Source organism: Pseudonaja textilis, chromosome 10 (assembly GCF_049901715.1).
Source record: "Pseudonaja textilis isolate UNSWEBS1 chromosome 10, rPseTex1.2, whole genome shotgun sequence".
Classification (NCBI taxonomy): Eukaryota; Metazoa; Chordata; class Lepidosauria; order Squamata; family Elapidae; genus Pseudonaja; species Pseudonaja textilis.
Window position 1 is genome coordinate 14,863,420 of NC_141999.1, and position 19,880 is coordinate 14,883,299.

The following is a 19,880-nucleotide window of genomic DNA, read 5'->3' on the forward strand; positions in this document are numbered from 1 at the left end:
TGGTCATGTGGCCAGCATGACTACATGCTGCGGCACACGGAACGCCATTACTTTCCCACCAAAGTGGTACCCATTTATCTGCTCACATTTGCCTGCTTTCAAACTGCTGGTGGGCAGGAAATGGGCCAAGTAACGGGTGCTCACCTTTGTTGCACAGAGCTCGAGTCTCAAACCTGGTTCAGCATCTCTTACTGGTGAGCCATCATGCCCTCTAGTAGTTTTGTAATACATTGCAAACTTTCCTCAAGCTGGACCTATTTGGCTATGTTTCTACGGGAACACTGAACTATGTGCATACGTACCCCTCTCCTTCTAGAAGAAGGAATTGGAGAAGCACTTCAATTTTTCTGGTTCGCTATTCGTCAATGAAAACCACTTTAAATTAGGATTTTTATTTATATGGCTGTTCATCCCATATGAAGCAACTCTGGACAGTTATATAAACTTAAATGTTCTGATCCAGCCAACCAAAAAGCCAGGCCTTGTATAACCACTTTGCTTAGCAACTGATTAGAATCCATTCTAGCCCACCATTCCTTATGTGATAGGTAACCAGTCAAGAATCAAGCAAATTAGGCTAGAATATGTCTTGGCACAAGAGTACAGAAATTAGAGGTTCCTTTCTCCTCAGAGAATCTTCCCCGTGAGTTGTCAGGACGCATTGCTGCCCTGCCCAGTGCACAACCACATATGGAAACTTACGTACCTAAAATCTTTTGCATCAGCGTCGATTCCATTTTGCACAGGCAAACCATTAGCCTTGTCCATTACATCTCCCTCTTCCTTCAAATCACCTAATTTATCGCCATCAAATGTACCCTTATTTTTCTTGTCTCCTTTGTCATTGTCATCATTCTCTGCATCCCTTGGCCCCTAGGGTAAGGTAGAGGGTTGTTATATTCTGCATAAACCGTATCAAAAAATTCGATTATAACAATTTGGGGGGAAAACTCTACATCAATAACCTGCACAGCACTCCTAAGTTTAACCACTATTTTAATTCAGTTCTATTTAATTTTAACCTTATGTCAACATAATTTGGGGGGTATTAAGATGATGATCAATACAAAATTGTTCCAAATACGGTGACGCTACATCAGGGTATATGCCAAAGAGATCACTGTGATTTAGAAATAGAAATGCCGTAGTGTTACTTACAAATCCTCCTTTTCTGAGACAGGAGTCCCCAGGGGATGAACTCAACACATATTCTACCATGCTAACGCCAAGCCCACCACTTTCCGATCGTGGAGACAGCACTGAATTAACTTCATTATTCACATGAAAACCTTGACCAGGTCTTCTCTGAACCATGATTGGTTGGGAAACAGAATGATCTGCAACACAAATAACCACAAAAGTCACAGGTTACAATTTCTCAAAAGGGAAATTTATTACCAGCAGAATATTTGGGGTCTGCAACGTTATGATTATTTCCCACTTTATTCTTCATGCCCTATTATCTACTCATTAATTTTTATCAATTCAACCATTTTTTTGTCTAAAAGTCACCAAGGATAATGTTCAATTGAAACTACCTACTAAAATGAAGCAGGAAACCTAAGGTCAGGGGGACATTGTCCTACAGAGTAAAAAGTTAAGAGTAATACTAACATTCATCTATGACGAACATTCCACATCGTTTCATGTAAAATAATACAGGAAAGGATTTACTGTTCATGCAAAACAGAGACTGGAAGGAGCTAAATTTTTCCCTCTCGACAGAGTGTTCCATAGCCAGGTGCTGCTATCAACAGTATCCATCAACCTTGACTCTTGAGGGCCTCTAGCACTGATGTTAAATGATCATCAGCCCCAAATAAAAGAACAGGCTGTTTCAGATATTCTAGTCATAAATTATTTAGGGCTTTCAGAGTCACAACCAGCACTCTGAATTGTGGCTGAAATAAACTGGAAGCAATATACTGTTCCAAGGTGGTGCAATGTAATTTCTGAAATGCATTCCAGATAAAAATACCACCCCGTGTACAAAGGCTTTTCATTCTGCCTTTAAGGAATTTCCGTCTTTAACAGAGCAAAGAAATTAACTCCATCCCTCAATGGCCGCAGACCGCCCTGACTTTCTTTTCTACTTCCTTAAAAAGTGCACCCAGGATAATTCACTATCCTGTATTATTCCCTTAACCAATAAAATTGTACTTACTTTTACACTAATTGGCTGTTATGGACAGTTTTAAATACTTTTAATTAAATGTTCTAAAGTAGTTTAAGGGAACAAGAGGAAGAGAAGACTAGCTTTAAAAGAGAAATAACACAGATTGTCCAGAATTATTTACAATCATGGTCATTCAAAATACCTGATGTCCCCCAAGCGCTGTCTCTCCACTGATCACCCAAAAATATTCCTTTTGGTCCATCTTTGCTTGAATCATCCGATTCCCAAAATTTTTTCCCTGGCAAAAGCTGCTGTAAAGGAAAAGCAGAAATACTGTTATGTAAAAAGGACATGGGACACTAGGACAAAGACAGAAGCTTTAGAATAATACCAAGTTCTCATCTCTCTTGTTGCTCTTCCTCATGTAGCTAACATATAAGGCAGATTTCCTAAGTATGTTAGGGCTGCAACTTCCTCCCAGAAAGGTGCGCTTGCTGGGACTTCTGAAGTTGCCCTTTCAACTCAACTGGAGGGTATTGGGGTCAGGTGTGTCTGCCATTCAGTATTTCAAAGCAAGGTAAGGGGGAGGGGCTTGGAAGAGGAAGAGAAATTTTGGACAGAAAAAAAAATCATTACACGTAGTCCTCAACTGACAAGGGTTCGCTTAGCAACCGTTCAAAGAAACGACGGCACTGGGGGAAAAAACCACTTCTGATCATTTTTCACATTTACAACCATTGCCGCATCCCCATGATCACGTGATCAAAATTGAGATGCTTGGCAGCTGGCTCGTGTTGATGACAGTGGCAGTTTCCCAGGGTCACATGATCCCCTTTCGCGACCTTCTTCTGACAAGCAGGGTCAACGGGGAAGCCAGATTCACTTAACCACCATGGTACAAACTTAACAACTGCCAGGCTTCGCTTAACAACTGTGGCAAAAAAGGCCGTAAAATGAACAAAACTCACTTAACAAATCTCTTAACCACACACCTTTGGGGCTCAATTCCCTTCCTGCAAGGAAGGGGGCAGCAATACTCCCTTGGATTACAAAGAGAAGGCAGGCACTCTTGAGCAACATGTCCAATAAATCACCAAAATAATTCATTTTGTGGGGCAGGTCTAAGACAGTCCTGGCAATATCTTTCGCTTCACCTTTTACAAAAGTTTCGATGACTGATAGGCTTTAATTGGGCAATAATAAAGTTAAGGCAGAGTTGGGTGGAACAAAGTTAAGTAGCAGGGGAGAGAGGTACAATTAGGGAACTCTTCAACAACTACAACAAAAACAGTTATGGCAGTTTGTGAGGAAATGCTTTCTAAAATGGAATGTATAAATAAGTGCACAAGAGCATACAACTAATTTAAGGCCAAAGAGTCATGTTTACATGCCAGTATTTACATATAGTAATGACATGATTATATAACTACATACTCATACTAGAATGAACAATTAAAAGGCCAAACACAGCCACGATGCAGGAAGTGGTAAAGTTTTAAGCAACATGGAATTTCTCAATATCTTGCCTGCCTGACAGCTGCCTTCTTTCTCTTACTCCCTGGACACGTTCAATTCTCTATAGGTTAAAATATAGTTTAGCAGCTTACAATAAACCAGGAAAGCTCTCATTCCTAGTAAATGACATGAAACTATTTTATTTCAGACTGTTGGCATATTAAATCAAGGTGGAAGAATGGAGTGAAGAGTGTAATGAACCTTACCTACTTAGGGTTACTGTGATGCATAAATCTGTGTTTCATGGCAATGTAATATATCAACTCTGTTGTTAGGATTCATCCAAGGAAATGGGGCTAAAGCAAGCTATGATTCAATGCACTTGCGAACCCAACAAATTTCTCATATTCTAGGAACCGAGAAACTAAGAGGGTATGGAAACCATTCCTGACACTTATTTGAAATTTTATAATTAATTAAACACAGTACATAATATTATACTATAATTAATTAAACACGGTACATAATATTATACTGTGGCGTCTTCCCATTCAGGAGTTTGGCCAACCAAGTGACATTTCATGATTGGCCAGTCTATTTATCCCATAAACCTTCCATATTTCCCCTCCCATTATTCAACATTATGGAGGTACAAGGCACAAGTCCACATGGCATGTCTTCTTTTCGCTTTGGTTTTCTTTCTTAAAAGCTTTTTGTACCTCTTTACATTTTTCAAAATCTAGGGCTATGCCAAGTTTTTTGGCATCTTATTCTTGTTATTCAGGGTCCCTGTTATGGGTGAGTCTGCTTTAGAAGGAGCAATGAACACTACTCTACCCCAGCCCCAGCACACAGATAACATCTAATGCTGGTCTTGGAAGCCTCCTAAGCAAGAGTAACCAGTATAGAATGTTTTCCAGTACACTGGCTGGGGAATTCTGGGTGTTGAAGTCCACATACCTCTAAGCCACTGAGGTTAAGAAACATTGGTGTAAGAATTTTATGGTGCAGAGTGAAGGATGGAATAGCATACTATGGTGATATTGAAAGTCAAGTATTTGGGGATTATGTAGCAATTCAGATGTATGAGCAGTGTCTTTTACGGAGTATCAGCATACATTATACATTTATGAAATGTAATGTATGTAATCAGTCAAAGTTTAAAACCTAAGCTGAAAACATTCTATTATACACATTCAGCAAGTTAATATTTTATTCTTCAATGAACGTAGGTGTATGGGTTTGTTTGTTTTTTTTAGATTTTCTAATCCTGTCTTTTTTATTTTTGTAAATAACTCAAAGTGGCAAACCTACTTAATGCTCCTTCTTCCTCCTATTTTCCCCCAAACAACCACCTCATCAGGTGGGTTGGGCTGAGAGAGAGTGACTGGCCCAAAGTCACCCAACCGGCTTTCATGCCTAAGGCAGGACGAGAACGCAGTCTCCTGCTTTCTAGGCTGGTGCCTTAACTACTAGAGCAAATTGGCTTAGGGATAAGTCTACATGATTTATGAGAAATAGGACCTGTTACTACCAATCTCATGGTTTTCCCTGGTTGGTTAGTAGATTTCAATTGATGAGGTCACTTTTTCATTTTAAACTGTAGCTTTATTTCAAGCCACCATTCATACATATCTTTTTTCATAAACACCCTTTCTAAAATAAAACGTCACTCTCCTATTCCAAATTACCAATAGAAAAATCAGCGGCCCTGTGACAACTTCCCTTTTAGTCTTCTACAGAGAAACAAGTGTCTTGGCTCTTTTCACAAATATATGAATATTTCACAAATAAATACAAAAATAATTAATAAATACAAGTATTTATTAATTTATAAATACAAATATATAAATACAAGTAAATCTTAAGGCTATACTAACAATATCTTTATTTAAAACCAAGAACCCCCCAAAATCTGAAGGATTGTATTATAGAGCTTTAATTGGCTAGCTTGGTTTCACAGGCAGATGTATAAATGAAGCTTTGATGTTGACCTTTGTAAGATCCTGAGTAATAACAATACAGCAAGTTTACTTAATGAGAGCATTTGAGAACATAATAGGGCAAAAAGAATAGACATTTTATCTGGATTACAGGACAAAGCTTTTTTTTTTTCTGTTTGCCAAACGGATTGTCTCTCTCAAAAGAGTATAAGAATGGGATTTACCACCAGCTAGGCTCATTTACAAAATATTCTGGCAAGTCTGTGTAAAATATTTTAACTGTAGTCTACATTAACATAGCAGTGGTAAAGTGTAAAACTCTTGGGACAAGGGTCCTTCTTTGTACAAGAATAAGCACCCAGGCACCTAAGGGAAACTACTTGGTTTTCTTCTTTCTTCCATTAACTTATTTTTATAATGATTTTTATATATAAGGAAGCTGAGTGTTTAACCTCACTTTCAGCCTAAGGAATAAAATATGTCAACTTTATTGATGAGGGCAACACCCCCGAAGCTCAGGATGCTTTTGGCTTAATTTTCAATATAGTTTGCATACTACTTCACATTGTCCCACCTACATTAAAAAAAGGTCCCAAACTACTGACAAAGGTAAGTGAAAATGAAGTTAACATTAATTAAGTGGACTAGGAGAGACAGAATCGTATAGCATAAAACAGCATTGGCACCTTTAAGATCCTCTCTAGAGAAAAGGCTTAGACTGTAGGTAGTCCTTGCTTAATAACAGTGATAGAGACTGGAAACTTCATCACAAACTGATGTGGTCATAAAGTGGGATAATTCCAGTGGCTACCATTAAGTGAATCCCACATGCTCATTATCACCTGATTGCTGTTTGCCAGCTTCTGCTGCCCTTCCTGGTTGATTTTTTGTTAGGAGCTGGCAGTGAAGGTTGAAAATGGCGATCACATGACCAAGGGGCCTTCAATTTCAAACTAGTTTGCCAAGTGCCCAAATCACAATCATGTGAATGAGAGGATGGTGCAACAGTTGTAACTACAAGGACCAATTGTAAGTCTCCTCATTCAGTACTGTCACAACTTCAAATGGTTGCCCGCAACCTGTAGAGCTGGCAGCAGAGTCGGACAGTGGGGACGAACATGGGTCAGTCCAGGAGTCCGGGGAGAACTCGGACGAGGGTCCTGCATTTGATATAGAGATGGGGCCAGGGCAGCTGGGAGTTATGTGCTGACTTCAGATCCTCCAGAATCCGACATCAGCGAGGCAGAGGAACAGGGGGAGCCTGCTCCCAGTGTTCGCATGCACAGAGCTGCCAGAAGGCAAGAACAGTTAAGGCAAAAGGGGCGACTCGGGAGTAAGGCTTGGAGGTGATTGGCCTTCCCATGAGACATAAAGGAGGAGTAAAGGGACAGGAACCTTTGCAGGAAGCAACTTTGTTTGGTCGGTTTGAAACCTGAAGCTTCTGTGTTGAATTTGTGCTCTGTTTGGCCTTGTACAACTAATTGGCAATTTAGTTGTTGGCAGCATTTCAAGGAAGATAAAGGTGCGTGCTTATCAGACTTATCCCAAAGGACTTTGGCAGAGTTCTATGGGACTATTTACAAATTGTTTGAGACTCATTACAGGCTGTGAATGATGATAATTCACAGCCATTGAAATAAAATAAGAGGTTTTTGAGACTAATGCGTGTTTGTTAATGTCTCAAGAAGCCTTAGTCTGAACAGAATTGTACAATTTTCTTTGTGTGGATAGCACCACGATTTACACTAACAGCAATCTCAGGTCTTTGAACACCAGCCATATGAAGCCAAAACAGCTCCAGCAATGTGAGGGGAATTAGCAGGCTCAGGTGAACAGATAAGAGACTTTTTAAAAAATGTAATAATGAAAACCCAAGGCTGATTAGGAAATGAAATTACCAGACGACTAGAGAATGCTCTGTACTTCAACATTTTGTCATCTTTCTGCTTTCCAGTTAAAAAAAACAACTTAACTCTCATAGGAGAATACACAATGTGGTCTTAGTGAACTTAGTGAAGACTTCACCTTAAAACAATCTTTGCAGGAACAAAGTTACTAAGTTGCTAATAACTCAAGATTCTTGGCTTTCTATGTAAACAGATTTAATTGAGTTTAATTAATCCAAACTTCAAATACCGAAGATGAAATGGCCTGAAAAAAATAAACACCCTTGCAATGGCTATTATTTTCCTCTCTGTACTGGCAAAATGCCCAAACAAACCACAAATACGGCAGTTTTTCATCACCATTTTTGTTTGTAGAATTTATGCTTGGAAAAATAAACATGGGTTGAATCTTCACAAATACTGCAAATGGTTAGGGCAGCCTCAGCACTAGATATGCTATCCACATAGCCCAGGTCACCAATAACCCACAACCTCTGTCTGATTGAAGTATTTCAATACCAGGAGCCATCTCAGGTAGGTTCCAGGGTTTAATTAAAATAAACTGCTATTGAAACTGTGGAAATTTGTGGGTTGCCATGAACAAACTGTACCCTACTGCAGATAAATTAATCTGTACCTATCTTGGTCCATCTGACTCTTGTCACTGCCAAACCTATTACAAATGAGCCAAAATCATGTTTGAGGAACCATGGCATTTCTGGAAACAACAAGCCATAAATCCCATTCGGTTGATATTTTACACTTTTCAACTTCCAGATGTGTAGGACTACCTTCTCCCACTATCCTACTGAGCATTTAATTTTTGGTTTGCATGCAAAGGAAGAGCAAAATAGGAGATTTAAGATTGGGGCTATTTACAAAAATAAACTGTGTTCTCCAATATTCTGGTTGATTCTTGGCGCAAACCTCACTCCTGCTTTCATTCAGAACTTTCCCTGTTATCATTTTAGTCCACGCAAGCTAATATATTTTCCTTTGTAAGTTTACCAAGTAGCCCACGCAACAGCCACGTATTATTACAATAAATTCTGTGCTCATCATTTCCTGTATCGGAAAGGTTTTCTTTTGAGATCCACATGACCAGATTTTAAGGTGGAGTGAGTAGAAATATTTGGGAGGGGGAAAAGTAATAAGGGCTCCTGTGATAAGGGATTTCTTCAGTAATTGGTAACTTGACAACTCTGGAACACATTCTTTCATAAGAGAAAGATAACTGCCCCCCCCCCAAAAAAAAAGCCTTTTCTTCTACCATGTCTTGAGGAACAGTTCATCATGCAGCCATAAACTACAGAAACTGACTGAAGGTCAGACCTGCTAGTGCTAGGCATAGCTGTTTCTTATCAGCATTTAACTTTGTTTTTACAGGGCAAGGCGCATAAAAAAAGGCTGGGTGGAGATGCCTCAAAGGAAAGCCAATCCTTTATCTGTTAGTTAGGATAAGGAAGCCTCTCCCTAATTCAGTCTCCCTATGGCCCAGACTGCTTTACAAAACAAATAAGGAATTTTAAAAACAGTCTGCAGAGAAGCAGATTGAACCCCCCTCCATTTCTTAATACTGTATTGATCAAAAGCCTATCTTATCCTCTTGAATCCAAGAGCAAATAACATAATTTATTGGCCAACTTTCTACTTAGTTTTACAGCAGCTGTCTTTGGATTTCATGTAGCTAAGGCGTATGGCAATTTGGTGCTTTGGGCAATCTGCTTGCAGGCAAAATTCAAAAATGGTTTTAAAAGTTTCAATAGCATAATACAAAGAGCTTCAAGTAGCCTACTTCTCTTGTTTTATTTTTATTTCATTATTTAGTAAATTTATATACTGCCCATCTGTTGTGGTTAGCCAGCAGCAGGTGTGGATGGCTGAGGAGAGCGAGGACTCAGATGAGGGGCCAGGACCATTGAGGAGTGGACTGCTGCCTTCAGACACTGTGGGGACTGGCAGCAGTGATGAGGAGGAGGTTCCCGAGGAGCCTGTGCCAAGTGTGCGTGCATGCAGGATTGCTCATAGGAAACAGCAGTTACAACAGCATGGGCGACTCGGGAGTAAGGCTGCAAGGTAATGGCCCCTCCTTCAAGAAGATAAAAGCCAGCTGTGAAACTAACTATCTTTGCAGAAGGCAAAGATGTTTTGAAACTCCAGCCTCATGGACATTCCAGTATCCTGAGTTTGTATTTGAAGATTCTTATTTTGCAAATAATTTCTTGTCTGTTATCTTTTGGCAAGTCTCGCATAGTTTGGCAAGGCTTGTGCTTATCACAGCTAATTATTTTGCAGAAGCGTTACAAGGTTTCTGTTCCTTTTGGATTGTGTTTGATTTGTCAGAAAAGAGCGTGGGTCAGAACACCATCTCACTACCCAAAGCAATGCTGGCTGGAAGATTTTAGAGCCTTCAAAGGCCATGTTACTTGTGCTTTCTACTCTATGTGGAAGGTATACATGGGAACATGACTCCAGCCATTTCTACACGGGCCTATGGAGAAACACTCTAAGGCAGGAACCCCCAATCTCCAGGCTGCAGACCAGCACCAGGCCACGGCCCGTGGCCCACTAGTAACCAGGCTGTGCAAGCGGTTGAAGCCCCATCCACGCACACGCAGGATCCAGGCAGGACACAAAACTACGTTCTCCAGCCTGTGGATTATAGTGTTAATTATAGCGGCAAACAAACTTCAATGGTAAGTCAATATTTAGTTACTTAAACAGCTCACAGGTGGGCAAAAAAACCAGTGGAAGCAGGAGCAGCTTCTGACTTCCTGCCAGCTCCCCTGCTGACTTTCCTTGTGGGAAGCTGGCAGGGAACACTGGAAACCACCATCATGGGACTGCAGAGATGCTGCAACACCACAACTTTGGCCATAAAACTGGTCTGAGCATCGTGGAAATTTCAAGTACTGTAATACTGACAAGTCTCTGTGGCAATCATGAGGAGAGTACACTCAAAACTGATTTAGCTGGACTTTGGCTGGTTTCCCTTGAGAGGTTGCTATAAGAGAGACTGTTAACTTCTACAATAAGTCCAATGAACATGTTCTATTCCATATAATGAAATTAAATGACACTTCAGTTTATTTATTTGTATCCCTCCTTTATTATTATTTGGACACCAGATCAAACCACAGCCATCGCTAAATGATAAAGCACCTCTTTCCCCACTGCCTTGATTCTCTTTTCCAAGGATTTACGCCCGCTGAATTTTTCACACAGCAAAACAATGAGATTTAGGACTCAAAGGAAAGCTTTAAATAAAGTCTTTTCCCCCTAAAATCACTCCTCTAGAAAGGAATAGCTACCCTGTGATATCTATTTCAGGAATCTGTATGTCCAGGTTCAATTTCTTACTTTTTCATTTCTCACATGGACAAACCAGTAGATAATAAAGGGAAAGGTGGGGGCTTTTCTCTCTTCTATTCGCTTAATATGTGAAAAAGCCACTACTAGTTCAAGAACATAATACTGAACTCATATGAGGTTTGATACGATAAAAAGCACATTTTTAAAGCCAATACACATACTTGGAGTATACTTAAAGCCAATACTCATACTTGGAGTATACATGAACATGGCTAGTCCTATGCAATCTGGCTACTTCCAAATGTTTTGGAGTAAAACTCCAATAAGCTCCTCAAAGAAGGACCAACAGTCGGAGATGGCAGAGGCTACAGTCTAAAACAGCAATCTTCAATCTTTCTGGCTCCATGGACTGGCAGTTGCAGTGACGGCAGAGGGAATTACGCACAAACTAGCTCCCATACCTGCGCAAATGAAATTTCACACATGCATCCACCACTTGCGCAGCCCAGTTCCCAACGGACGGTGGATTGGTACCACTTCATAACCCAGGGTTTGGGGGATCCCTAGTCTGAAAGATTTGTTCACACACACGTACAATTTGCTTAACTATAGTTTACTGAATGAACCACAATTTGCTAAGTTCATACACAACAGGTTATGTGATAAATTTGGGTTTACTAATGCTTCTGTCTTCAGAACTAAGCAACGAAGAATATCATTTAGTTTTACAGCCAACAGTATCTTCACAGCATCATACAACCTACTATGAGGAATTAAAAATAAATAGGAAACCTATTCTATAAGGTCATAAATGTAGGTTTGTAAAATATGCAGTCCTTTTACAGAAAGGGGAAAAAAATGTAACATTTGGATGGATGGCACATTGAAATGGATGAGCTGCTATAAACACACCTTTCAAATCACCAAGTATTTAAGTACAGAAATGCCAAATACCTTAGGGGGCTTTTTACTCAAGCAAGATTTGAGCAGCTGGACACAATCGTTAAATAAGGAAGACTTAAGCAAATCCCTTATAATGAACGTGCTTATATTTGAGGAGCCCCAGAGACAGAAGACATAACAGATATTTTATCTGAATGTCAATAGTATAAGAAAGAGAGAAAATCAGTAACTTCGACTGCACATTAGATGAATGGCCTATTGGGATTCTTATATTAAAACAATAGATTTCATGTGCAGTCAGAACCCCAAAACTACATATAATGTGGCTTTATACTTGAACAGAACAGTACAGCTGAGAACTGCGTACGTGGTTCTAATTGGAGGTAAATTGTAAGGTGACATGGAAATTTGATTTGCATTTTCTTTTACAGTACTTATTTCTTTTATTCTATTGTTAATTTATTTTAATTATTGTTCTGGGTTTCATAGTCTGTATTCTGTTTTGGCTTAATGGCTAATCAATAAAGTATTACTAATACAACATCTGACAAAAGATATTTCTATAAGCAGTGCCAAGAGCTTCATCTCTAGTTCCATCTCTAAAATGAAGCCTAAATCAGGTCATTTGTCATATGGAAACAAGGAAGAGCACTGGCTTTACTGGAGGAAGATCAAGTGAATAACCTACTTACCTCCCCCATCGCCCTTCCTTCCAAAGCAAGTGCTTGAAAATCATGATTTAATTCATCCATTGATCGAACCTATTATAGAGACAAGAGAAACTTAGGTAAGAAACCCTGAAGAACTAGAAGGTATAAAGCAGAGTTTTAAGCAACTGAAACATAATCATTTGTATTTAATTTGCATAAAAGTATATTTAAAATTACAGCTGCAAAAACAAAAGCAAATGTTTGATTATCAGTTATGGTAAGCAAAACATTTATTTATTGAAACAGAGAGATGGTTAGCCAACATAAAATAAAATGCACTTAGAACTAAGATAATTAAAGAAAACATTCACATTTATAAAATATTTATATATATATATATACACACACACACACACACACACACACACACACACACACACACAAGTTCACAAATCTCAAAACGTTTCTTGAAAAATAGAAACTTATGACTACACCTAAAGAGACGCTGGATCACGTGTAGTAATTAGAAAACCATAATTATCAACTGTACTAATTTTTTCTTATATGAAATTATACCTAATGAAATCTCTCCTGAATTTCAGCTTTAAAAAAGGCAACATGATTGTCTTCTTCTGCTTTCCCTCTACAAGCTGCCCTCTGAACTGGTAGCAATGGATACATATTATTATTGTGTTACTGAAAGAATTATGCTTAAAAATATTCAAAATCCATATGACTAATGAAATTGTTTACACTTTGGCTTTTCGCTGGCTTGTGCGTGTCGTGAGGATGGCCGATGGGCGGATTCCAAAAGACCTCCTGTATGGAGAATTAGTGCAGGGGGAAGTGCCCAAGAGAGAGACCACAGCTGCGATATAAGGATATCTGCAAGTAGGATCAAAAGGCCTCGGGAATGGACATCAACAGCTGGGAAACCTTGACCTCTGATCGTTCAGCTTGGAGGCTAAGGATGCAGCGTGGCCTTCTTCGATTTGAAGAAGAGACACTCGGTTCGGCAGGCTGAGGCCAAGAGGCAGACCCGGAACCAGTGAAATCCAGAGGCTGGACAGGAGACAGACCGTATCTATCCTCAGCGTGGAAGGGACTGCCACTCTCGAATTTTTCATTTTAGCCACACTAGATGCTGTTTTAGGACCTCTTTTCAGAGCACGATACCATAGTCTCTTGAGACTGAAGGATGCCAATGGGGATTGTTGTGTTATTGAAAGAATAATGCCTAAAAATATACAAAGTCCATATGACTAATTAAACTGTTTACATTCAGGACAAAACATCCATATGAATGTTAGCAGCATTAAGCAAAGTTTACAATAATTGCATCTATGCCTCTATGTGGAACAACTCACAAGTGGAAACATCCAAAATTTCCTCATATTTCCTCATATAAATTAGCAAATAAATTAAGTTGCTTGGGTCTCAAGAATTACTCTAATCTTACTTATATTAATTCCCCAAACAGGGAGAAGAACGAGAAGGGGAAAGCATAAAAAGCTTCCTTCCCCTCGATTCCTCCTAGAGAAAAGGGCTCAAAATAGGTGTTTTGTTGAAATGCAACCTGTATCTTAAGCCTGCAAGTCCCCTAAAAACAGTTTGAATCATGCTAAAACAAAGAGACTATGAAATTCATATGACATTAAAGATGTCCTGATTGTCTTAGATAACATCAAATTTTACACATGTAGTTATTTGTTCCTCAGGCGTGCACATACATTAATATTTTGTGTTTCTGGGTGCTACTTTCAATCAGTCTTGATTCCAAGTGACGACATGAACATGTCCATGCAGTTTCTCACAACCATTTCGCAAATGGTATACAATACCATAATAATCTAACTTGACTAGAGCAATAGTTCCAAAGAGCTTTTGTTCGTATATTCTGATTGACATCAGAAGAGTAAAATATTGTGCAACTTTGTGTTCTTGGAATTCTTCCAATACAGATACAGGTAGCCCTGGATTTACGGCAGTTGCTTGCCAATGGTTCAAAGTTACGACCTACCTGAAAAGGGGGCGTTTCGGGGCATTCCAAAGTTCCGCAGTCATGTGGCTGCATTTTGGATGCTAAGAAACACAGCATTTATGTCCTGCAGTCACATGAGCATGTTTTATGTCATTTTTGACACCATGACTTCCAGTTTTACATGGCTGTTGTTCAGCACAGTCGGCTACAGCTTTGCCTGAAACATGATGCCCAATTGCGCTGAACAACAGCCACATGAAAAGTCATAAAATCGGGTCGGTCACATGACCGACCCCATTCACAAGTGTCACAATTTCCCACAGTAACGGGCAAGCTCAATTACCGCACGGGTAGTCCTCAACTTACAACCACAGTGGAGCCCAAAATTTCCATTGCTAAGCGAGACATTTGTTAAGTGACCTTTGCCCCATTTTACGACCTTTCTTGCCTCATCTGTAAAGTGAATCGCTGCAGTTGATAAGTTAGTAGCCCAGTTGTTAAGTGAATCTGGCTCCCCGATTGACTTTGCTTGTCAGAAGGCCGCAAAGGGGGAATCACATGACCCTCGGAAATTGCAAGCTGTCAAAAACAGGAACCAGTTGCCAAGCGCCTGAGTTTTGATCAGGTGACCTTGGGGATGCTGCAAAGGTTGTAACTGTGAAAAACGGTTGTAAGTCACATTTTTCAATGCCATTGTAACTTTGAGTGGTCACTAAATGAATTGTTGTAACTGAAGGACTAGCGGTATGCTCTATCCCTAAATAGGGCTAGTGATGGTATCCAATTTTAAGGATTACAGTCCTGATATTTCTCTCAAGACAACTGAGAGATAATTCCCCAATCAGCTTCAAACAATTCTACCCTTTCTGCAGAAAGACAGCTGCAGTGGCCTTCTGGGATAAACAACAGAGGAAAATAGAGGCTTAAGCAGAACCCCATCCATGTTGTGTGTGCTTCATTTGTCAAATCAAGTTCTACTTAAGGTATAATTTTTTAAAAAAACTGACATGTAAAATATGATTCATTATTTTCCTCTTTCCTTTGTCAGGGGGCTGCTAAATTATAAGTATTAGCACAAACTAGCTCACTGTTTTACGTTAGCTAGTGCTAATCAAAATATTGTTATCATTCTTGCTTTGAGATTACTACTAAATAATTGGGGCAAAATTATGTTATCTGTACAACAGGTTAAGCCTTTGAAACATTACCAGAATATATAACTTTCTCAAGGCAAAAATGAAAGAAATCAAAATTGATAATATTTCAAATTTATGTCAAGCCATTCAACTTCTTTAAACTTTTAAGAGGATTTTGAAGAAAAAAACCCCAACCTTCAAATCAATTTTAAATGTAGCACATGTCCAATTTTATATGGTAAATCTTATGTGCAAGGAACTAGTATACTATCTTCAGACTGCTGATTTCAGCAATGGTCACTGGATGTTTTTGTTAACTGATTAAGCCCACAGCTACACAATTAGATAGAACACTTGTTTGAAGGCTTGTATGATTGATCATTAATTAAAAGAAAATTACAGCTGCAAACATTTAAGATTAACCAAACCAAACATCTTTAAAAATGTAAAACACTGCTTATGAAAGCTGGAAGTTACTAAACTGTTGGATGGCAACAGCTAAAAACATCTGCCAAAAAGAGAATTAGGAAACTACAAAAAAAAAAAGCTGGAAAAAAATTATTTTATTTTGTGTGAAAAGCAAAAACGTGCGTCTCATAAACTTTTCCAAGAAAAATCAGAGACAGGGAGACAAATAATGAGAAAAAGAAAGTACTGTAAATTAAAAATTAACAAAACTCAAATACTGTCTCCAAATTCGCCAGTTCTCTACCAGACAATTGAAAAACATCATTTTTAAAAAAGATCCCACAGCACTGGGATAATCAGCTGACTTTGTGCCTATTTACTGATTTTTGGGCTTGTTAATTTTTACATCGTATCTATTTGGGGGATTGGTGGTTTCCGATGAAGACACTACAGCCTTATTTATGCAGGACCTTGGGCCAGGCACTCACTCACTCACTCTCTCTCTCTCTCTCTCCCCCAGCCCAAAATACTCCACAGGGTTGTTGTTCTGGGGAAAATAGGATGTTTGCCGCCTTGACTTATTTGTAAAGGGTGTGTGTGTAAAATATAAATTTAAATATGTCTCAGGCCTAGGTTATCCACTGTAGCTGTCTCCTAACAGCTGTTCCTGATCCCTCTCCCTGTCCCATGATCCTAGTACAGATAGTCCTCTACGCACGTTCACAATTGAGCCCAAAATTTCTGTTGTTAAATGAGTTTTGCCCCACCTTCTTGCCACAGTTGTTAAATGAATCGCTGCGATTCATAAATTAGTGAGCCAGCTGTTAGGTCTTGGCTTCTCAGAAGGTGCCAAAAGTTGATCACATGACACCTTGGGACACAGCCAAGGTCATAAATATGAACCAGTGACCAAGCATCCGAATTTTGATCACATGATCATGGGGAGGCTGCAAAAGTCATAACTGTGAAAAACTGTCATACATATCTCGGTGCCGCTGTAACTTCGGTCACTAAATGAACTGTTGTTAAGTGAAGGACTCCCTGTACAGAACAGTGATATTTTGACACTGTTGGACCTTCCACATCACTTTCACAATTTTCTGCTACTTGTGTTTACAGCCTTCCAATCACATAATCCCTTCCGTCTGTCTTCCTTTATGTTTTTGGTTCCTCCTGCCACTGGCACTGCCTCCAGATTCTGGGTCTTTAGGGACCTGATGCTGTTAACTCTGCAACCATTCCCTTTCCCCCTGTGGAAATATGACGGTTTAAAATAGTTTTTTTCTTTTATTTGATCAGTGAATTAGTGTGGGGTCTGGTTGTTTCACCCTAACTGTATTTAAGAGAAAGTTGTAGGTTGCATCTGTTTTAAATATATTCAGTCCTACCCTAGAATAGTTTAAAAAAATCACTGTGTGGTTATTTTATTATGAATGAAGGCAAATAAATAAGCTTGTTTTATTATTTATTAACATGGTTATATTACATTGTTGCATTCTTTTGTTGGCTCTTTGTGTGTTCATATTTGTTCAATAGATTCAGTTTATTTTATTGGATTAATTTGCAGTTACTCTTTCCTACCATATGTTGGTAAAGGCATTTATTAAATCCTTACCCTTGTCCTCTTTATTGTCCCGCCTGTGGATGTAGAAAACTTTCTTGGATTACGTTTTGTAAGCTTAAAAGACTCTTTCCCAATCTAGTGTCTTTCAGGAATGCTGACCCATAGTTCCCATCTAGTCAGTATGGGTAATTAGTGAATGAATAAGAGCTTCGGACCTTCTGTTTAGATTCCAATGTCCTTCCACACAGTCAATTGGATTTAACTGAGTTGACATAGATAGGGCTGCCTTAGGAAATGCTATAAAAACCTTATTTTTCTTCCACAGTGAATCTATGCTGCGGATTTACCCTCATCTAAATTATGGCACAGCTACCGGGCACTAAATAAAAACTGGTTTAGAAACAAAACAATCGGCTATCCTTAACAGGATACAAAATGACTTTACACATCAGAAGTAATTTCAGAAGGACCATATCTAAAAGTTTTTTAATTTCCATAGTCTATACACAATGCACTGAGCTAAAATAGCTGACGACATATCCAATCTTAAGAAGTTTAATTTGTGTACTGTCCGAGGATACTGTGCACCACAAGCAATTCAGGCTTTAAATAAGTAAAGATTTGATATATGAATTTCCACATCAGGCTTTTTTTTTTAAATTTAGTATCTTTCATGAAAATGTAACTGTGTTTCATGAACCGTTTTCTGTTTCTAACCCATCCTGAGGAAAGGAAACACGGGTGGCACCTTGGCACTGCTTTGAAACTCATTGAACTTGGTACTCGACGCATTCTGGTGTGGAAATTTTGTCCTGGTACTCGTTTGTTGGGTACTCAATGCACAAGCTAGAACTTGTCAGTGGCAGCTGCTTTGTGACTCACTAACTTATTCCTTATGGGAAAAATCTATTTGATACTCCTCATTCTTGGTACTCCTCATGCCTCCTGGAACCAATTTACATTGAGTAACGAGGTACCACTGTCTTCTACAATCCAGGAGATAGGCATTTCACTTACAACGGGTTCCTACATTTAAAGCAACCAGAACATAATGTAGATCATTTTCCAATTAGATTCTCAAAGCAGGACCTGAGCTTTGTTTCAGTCATAAGCACAGCCGAATGCTTTAAAAAAAATTAATATCCATAACGGTTATTAGAAAATCTTGAAAGAGGGCTGGTATCAGGGGTGGGATTCAACCGGTGTTACTGCCGGTTCAGTGTTACTACTGGTTTGCTGCGCGCACGTGTAGAAAAGCCTTAGGCTGTGCCGCCCGGACAGCTGAAAAGCGCTGCGCACAGATGCGCAGCATTTGAAAAGCCACTTTTTTCCTGCTTTTTCAACCTCAGCTGTGCCGCGCCAAGCAGCTGAGGTTGAAAAAGCAGGAAATAAAGGACAGGTAAGAGCCCGGGCAGGCAGGTGGGCCAAACAGCAGCAAACACAGAATCGGTTCAGTGTTTGGTGCTCTTCAGAGCTACTGGTTCTATAGAGCCGGGCAGAACTGGTAGTATCCCACCCCTGGCTGGTATGAAAGGCCTTGCATGATCTATAACAGGGCTGTCTAGTTAACGGGCCGGATGTATCATGTGCTGGCCATGCCCATGCCGAGTTTAGCGAAAGGGGGAAAGCTGCTATATGTAATGTGACGCCACCGTTGACGCCGCAAGTTTGAACCCCTGATCTATAGGAAGAACCAGCCTAAGGCCAGGAAAGTCCTCTCAAAAGAGGACAGGCAGAAAGGCAGACCACACAGATTCTGTGACATATACTATTATCTAAACAGTACTATGCCACATGCTAGATAATAGTTTTATCCCAGCTCATCAAAATTTTGGTTGAGGTCATGCATAAAGGTTTATCCTATTAAGAATTGTGCTAATTCCCAAGCTCTTAAAGAGACAGCAGATTATCTCATGGCTTTTATCCTTTTTTAGAAAGTGTGTCAGGACTCTTATTTCATCTGGCATCCTCAGCTGCTGCAATGTTAACTTTACCAATCATGTATGAATTTTAATGACGCTTCAGAAACAATTATTTCAGTATGTTCATTGTCACTGTCGTTCATATGGAATACATTTTTTAAAAAATAACATTGTTTCAAAGTAATGTGCTAACTGACCTCTTCCATGAGAAGAGCCTTACATGGTAGGAAGCTAAACAATACAGAAGCCTGAGAAGATATCAAGTTAGAGCTTGAAATCTGGATACAAAAAGCAAATTTATATATCTATATCTATATCTATCTATATCTATCTATATCTATCTATCTATCTATCTATCTATCTATCTATCTATCTATCTATATATATATATACATACACACACACACACACACACACACACACACACATATACATATATAATACATATCTGCTACAAAAATACTGAGAAATTGACTACTACTATTTGATCCATTCACAAAAAAATTGCACAATTCATTTTCACAAGAAGACAGCAATGATTTATTATGCATATTCTCTTTATGTATAAGATTAAATCCACAGAGTAAATTTCATCAAAAGAAAA

The 19,880-nt window shown here is 39.1% G+C and overlaps 1 protein-coding gene across 29 annotated transcripts in view; it reads right to left on the minus strand.

Moving 5' to 3' along the window:
• Positions 1 to 19,880, minus strand: part of PUM1 (pumilio RNA binding family member 1) — a 50,691-nt gene that overhangs the window by 21,969 nt on the left and 8,842 nt on the right. For 20 of the 29 annotated variants that reach the window (XM_087939832.1, XM_026702453.2, XM_087939838.1 and 17 more), the window contains 4 exons: positions 12,308 to 12,376; positions 2,319 to 2,427; positions 1,159 to 1,337; positions 707 to 873 (listed from right to left, as the gene is read on the minus strand). In XM_087939832.1, the coding sequence (XP_087795958.1) occupies positions 707 to 873; positions 1,159 to 1,337; positions 2,319 to 2,427; positions 12,308 to 12,376 (524 nt within the window). The remainder of the gene's footprint in view (positions 1 to 706; positions 874 to 1,158; positions 1,338 to 2,318; positions 2,428 to 12,307; positions 12,377 to 19,880) is intronic. The other 9 variants (XM_087939831.1, XM_026702450.2, XM_087939835.1 and 6 more) reach the window with 1 other exon arrangement.